The sequence below is a fragment of the Agelaius phoeniceus genome, chromosome 5, assembly GCF_051311805.1.
Source record: "Agelaius phoeniceus isolate bAgePho1 chromosome 5, bAgePho1.hap1, whole genome shotgun sequence".
Taxonomy (NCBI): domain Eukaryota; kingdom Metazoa; phylum Chordata; class Aves; order Passeriformes; family Icteridae; genus Agelaius; species Agelaius phoeniceus.
In genome coordinates this window covers 34,607,683-34,613,682 of record NC_135269.1, presented here as the reverse complement: position 1 = coordinate 34,613,682, position 6,000 = coordinate 34,607,683, and the positions used below count along the sequence as shown (strand labels likewise).

Genomic DNA, 6,000 nt, shown 5'->3' with positions numbered 1-6,000 from the left:
ATCTGGGAGTTAGGGAGTATCAAGTAAGTGCTTTTATTACAGGACTTGCAGGACTGGCTTTCCCTTATGTGCTGTGCTGATGAGGAATTCAAGCTTTCCTCCTTAGCTGTTTAATGCATATATGAATGTGAAAGTATTAATGAATGAAAAATTGGTGGGATGGGAGCAAATTTCAGCACCCACAGTTTGCTGCCTAACAACAGGTAGTGAACTTACTGTTTTTTTAAAGTCTACTAGAAGGACACAGACCGTCATCCAAGGATTCATGAATACTTTAACAAGGGAAGGGCAGAGCTATTGAGTAGTACAGACTCATTAATTGTGTACTTGCCAGGAAGATCTCTGCTTAAATCATTAATGCAGGCAACATTTCACTGCTAAGCCATCAAAAAGATATAGGAGCACTTTTTGATTCTGCTCTCTGGAACATATAATATTAACAGAAATAATGGTTGTTCTGGACGTTTTGCTTTTGTTTTTCATTGGAACTGCAAAGACACAGGTATTTTATATAATTTCTTGCTAAAAAAGTTAATAATTATGTTTACTGAAAAGGATGGGCTAGTTTAAGGGTCAAAAACTTGTTTTTCAGGGATTTTTTTGTTCATTCTTTCAAAAAGGAGTTTTATAATGTTTCATACTTTCTTTGATAATGATAATACAGAAAAACATGTATAGAAACATTGATAGGAGATTCTGGGAGAAAATTAACTATTGATTTTATTGTTCTTCAATATTGAATGTTGCACACATCTTATGAAGGGCAGTTGATAGCAAAATACTGTACCTAACAGATGTAGAAATTTAGTTATGAATTGCTCAAAATTTCCTGTGTTTTTTTTGTGCTTTTTTTTTCTTTTTTTTGTAGGGATATTTTCTGTTTGTTTGTTTTGGGTTTTTTTTTGTGGAGAGAGGGATTCATTTTTGTGATTCTTCATAAAAGGCTTAAATAAAATGATGTCCTATTTTAGGCTGATTTTTCTAATACTCTTCCTGGAACAACATACAATGTTACAGTTTCTGCAGTTTCTTCGTCAGTCTATAGTTCACCTGCAAGTAGAACTGTGACAACAAATGTGACAAGTGAGTTAAAAATTACTGATGAAATTTTGTTCATTTTTTAAACTATGCTTTCTTATATTTGTTATGTGCACAGTAATGTCCAAGAAATTATAATCAGTTTTCAACAGTCATTAAAATTTTTCATCTTCTTTTACTATTTAAAAATACACTGAATTGGAAGGGCTCTATGAGAGCTTAAAAATTTACAGGCTTTTGAAAAATTTTCTGTTCTGTCATGTAATAATATCCAGACTCTGATTTACACCTATAGTGGTACATAAAGAAATGTTCAGAGCTATTTCCAACAAAATGTAGCCAAAGCAGATGTGCTTTTTAAGAGAGCACACTTTAATTGAGTGCTAGAATATGACAGATGTTAAATTGGCAGTAAACTCTGTTTTTTTAATAAAGTTCTTGACCAATACATTTTTTACATTCTTATAGAATAATGTTTCTGGTGTTCCAAAATTGACCTAATAATTTCTAACAGGACTGTAGCAAGAAAAAAGATTTTTATTCAGCAGCACATCAGTTTTCAGTAGTTTTATGAGGCTATGCTGGCAGATGATTTAATTTCTCTGTAGAATCTGTGAATGTGTCTCCACTCGCATGAATCTTAATTAAAAATTGGTTTACATGTGTGTGCTTGTGTGTGTACATATGTGTGTGCGTGTGTGTGCGTGTGTGTGCACATATATAATTTTTTTTAAATTTTTTTTCAGATCCTGGGCCACCTGTGTTCCTTGCAGGTGAAAGAGTGGGTTCTGCTGGGATTTTGCTCTCATGGAACACACCACTCTATCCAAATGGGAGAATTCTATCCTATATTGTTAAATATAAAGAAGTCTGCCCATGGATGCAAACAGCTTATACACAGGTCACAACAAAGCCAGATAGTTTGGAAGTTCTTCTCACCAGTCTTAATCCTGGAACAACTTATGAAATTATGGTAAAGGCCTTATAAACACCTCTCAGTATTTTGAATTCGGATTTATTGTAAATTGTGTGAGTTTATAGTAGGTTCCTGTAGAGTTTGCTGAGGGACCATGTTATTTACTGTTGCCATATAAAAAAATATATTAGCCACATATTTGTTTAGTTGAGTTTATTTGAGTAGTGTTTTTAAAATCTACTTAAAAATGTCCCAGTCAAACGTGCACTGAAATGTACCTGCTTCTAGTGATATTTGAATTAATATATGGCATTATGTGGTAAAACATAAGAAACAAAGGGTAGAATTTTTGCGCACATCTAAATCCTTCTTTATCTTCATTGACATTTAATCTTTCAAATTACTGGTGTACTTTGCATATTACGTGTAGGTTACTAAATCATCTCAGCCAGATCCAAAAAAGCATGTCTTCCATATATAGAACTTGTTTGCACTGAGAATAGGCACTCCTGATCCATCTCTGAACTCTTCAACAATAGATGACTTCAGGTGGGCAGAAATTAACTTCTCCTCTCTTGCCAGTATTTGCCAAGCAATTATTTGTCTGCTTTACTCTTTCATAAGAACCTTGGAGAGGTTCCTCTTTTCAGTACCAAGAATTTAATGAAATTATGTGTTGATTTGCTTCATTCCATTCTGTTGCCTTGAAGCTGCACATATGAGGTAGGGGTTTCCATGTCTGTCTGAATGCTAGTTTTGTTTCTGACCTCTTTCTACAAGAGCTACCTTGAGATGAGGTAATAAAAACAATGTTTAGGTGAGGACATAGTTTAAGATTTATATGGTGTAATTTAAATACTGTCAGAATTTCCCGACTGCATGTCAACCTGTGAAGATCTCAAGTCAATTTCCTCAGCTATTGCAATTACTTCATCAATTTCTAAGGATGTTTCAAGACTGTCCCTGTGAAGTACAAGTAGGTAGGGTTGGCTGTAGTCATGAGGTGGGTGTGCATGTGTTTGGGCGGCTTAGGAAGGAGCTAGCCAGTGACACAGGTTCTTCTTGTCATCCTAGATTGTCTTTGATGCTACCTTGTATTCCTTTACTGTGTTTGTCTGTTGTAGCTTTGTCCTTTTGTTTAATCTTTACAGTGTTTGAAAAGCACACTGTTTAGTGCCAAGAAGTGATTAGAGCAAGTTTCCCTTCCTGGCCTGAGGCCTTCTGTTTTCTTTTGTCCTTTGCTACCCTCTGTGTGCTCACCTCTTACCATCACTGTTGGAATTTTACTCATATTTACCTTTTGTTGTTCCTTTTATTTCTTTTCAAAAAAATAAGTTAGACTTCCTTCCTCTTTCTTGGTAAGTACTGGATGCCATGGCCCATCACTGAGTTGAATTGTCACCAAACCCTATATTGCAGAGCAAATGGGATTGTTGTTTTGTTCACCCTCATAAATTTTACCAAAGTTTTGATATATTGCTCTTCTGTGGGAAGACTTGTCCATGATTGTGAGCACTGAAGCATTTCCATCATAAAGTGCATCTACACTCTCCATGACCTATTGCCTTTCTGCAAAAACTCATGCTTTCCTTGGGGTTCTGCTTTGAGGAAGGTTGACCTGCTCTCACTAGCCTACAGGAGACAGAGAAATAAAAGGCAGCTTATTCTCCTTTTTACCCCTTTGAGTTATAGTAAGTAAAATAGGAGTGCAGAATCTGGAGTAAGTGTATTATGGTAAGAAAAAGGAGTGTCACTGATGTTATTCTTGTTGTATTCTTCTTCTTGCATAAAATACAGACTAATGAAATAGGGATCCACTTTTCATGTGTGGACATTCACATGTGGTTTTCTCAATTTCTTATGCTGTTACATACTTTTTCCCTTTTATTTTTTATATTTAAACATTGAGTATAAATTATACAACACAACTATAAAGGGCATGTTCATCTGTATATTTATTGTGTATATATTTATCTGTATATTTATAGATAAGCTAAAAGCTGTATCTCTGTGTATCCTCAGGATTTTCATATTCCCTGAAACTGTATATACTGTAGATTTTCTAATGTGGATCCTTTCTGTTTTTTCCTGTAGGTTGCTGCTGAGAACAGTGCTGGTATTGGAGTGTTTAGCGATCCTTTCCTTTTCCAGACTGCAGAAAGTGGTAAATTTAATAAAGCTGTCAATTATTTTGATTAAATTTGCTCTAATTTGTTCAAATAGATTTCCATGATGAAATTCATACTTGAAGAAATTCCAATGCATTTAGAACAAAATCCTCATTCTTATTCTGTCACTGAGTGAAAAAGTTTCATTTAGTTCTATTTGCTAACAGCAATTTAGGGTGTGCCCACAGGGGTGTTTGTTGTACACAAAGTCTGTTTTTCTTGGAGTTTTCCTATGCCAGTTTCTAGGTAGGCAGCTTCCAGAAAGCAAGGTCATAGCAGAGCAGAAATACCTATCAAGTGGATTCATCTGTTGTTGCCTGCAACAGTTCTAGGAGACAGACTTTGTTGTGGGATCATCTCTGCCATTGTCTGCTAAGTCAATCTGTATTTGTTTAGTGATGAGTTCTAAGAAGCTCAGCACAGAATGTACTTTATTAAATTTTTCTGTATTTTAAATTGATTCTGAGGGTAAAAAAAATCTGAAATGAAAATTTGATTTGGTGGTTTTGAAGATTAAAACACATAGTCTGAGTTTGCACAATCTTTACTAATTTAGTGTTTGTGGTCTCGCTCGTGCTCCAGGAGCAGTTGTGCCTTGGCTGATGAGCTTGCACCAGTGCACCTGTGAACCAGTCTCAATGGAACACAGAGCTTGTGCTGCCAAGGCAGTGACTGCCCATCTGGGTTTAGGCTGCTTTCTCTTTCTGCAAACTGCAGAGTGAGATATCTTTATTGATGGCAGGAACCATGACTCTGAACAAATAATGCAATAATTTATGAACCAAATAGAAAGAGGAGTAGTAAACTTGCCACATGGATCTATGTGAGATCATTATTCTTTACTATTTGTGTACTATTGCTGGTAAAAAACCTTATTTCTGTGAGCTTTATTATTTACTCATGTTTGACAGAGGACAGCACTATCATTTCTCCATATGAGAACATAAGATTTTTATTTTTGGAATAATTTCTGTCTACATTTTTATTAAACCTAAAATGCTTTACTATAAATGTAATTGGAAGGTTTCTTCAAATTATTGGTGAGTTATGTGTCATTGGTATAACATTTATACTTTTACTTTCCCAACTGTTTTTTTTGTTCTAATTCTTGCTTTGATGGCTAAGGAAAGCCAAACATCTTACTCAACATAAAGATGGGAAATTTAAAGTGAGAAAGTTAACCAAAAGATAAAATTATTTAAATATAAGGGTTGAATTTTGGGAGGAGGGGAAAAGAAGTGAAAGGTGTGGAAGAGATTTAGCAGGACTGAAAGCTAAACCTGCAGAACCTTGCAGAACCTGCTGCTGACTGCCACATGTAGGCAGCACTAAGACAGGGCCACAGGGCTTTAATTCCCAGGAGATTTCAGCATGTAAAATAGCATGTAAAATCTAATTTCAATGCTGCATCTCATTCCTTTGTGCTGTGATTAATACTGATGCTCTGAAAAAGGCCACAGAAACTGTCACCGGTACAAAGAGCAGCATTTATGCAGTAATAGTGAATATTCCAATTTAATTGAGTTACTTAAAGCTATGTGCAGCAGAAAAGATGACACAGGTAAAGTGAAATAAAACACACAGTATTATCAAATGTTCTTAACCAGAAAAAAAAAGAAAAAAAAAGGCAACTTTTTTCTGTTTCTGGGACTGTAGATGACTTTCTTCTAAGAAGAAAATTTCTAAGTTGACCAAACCAATTACTACATATATAATGAGACTGAAACACTTGTATTTCTCAATTAAACCAGACTGAAAAATAGCTAGTTGTAGATCAGCTACATTACATGTGTTTGTGAATGTTTTGTTATGTGTTTGCTTCAGAATTTGGAAGCTAGAAATTGCATTTAAAAAAAAAGAAGTATTTGCTACTTTTCA

General features: G+C 34.9%; 1 protein-coding gene across 1 annotated transcript in view; it reads left to right on the top strand.

Annotated features, from left to right (window-relative positions):
* The first annotated feature begins 448 nt into the window (after positions 1-448).
* Positions 449-6,000, top strand: part of PTPRQ (protein tyrosine phosphatase receptor type Q) — a 99,806-nt gene continuing 94,254 nt past the window's right edge. The window contains exons 1-4 of the mRNA XM_054632156.2: positions 449-502; positions 972-1,083; positions 1,785-2,011; positions 4,049-4,118. Of these exons, the coding sequence (XP_054488131.2) occupies positions 449-502; positions 972-1,083; positions 1,785-2,011; positions 4,049-4,118 (463 nt within the window). The remainder of the gene's footprint in view (positions 503-971; positions 1,084-1,784; positions 2,012-4,048; positions 4,119-6,000) is intronic.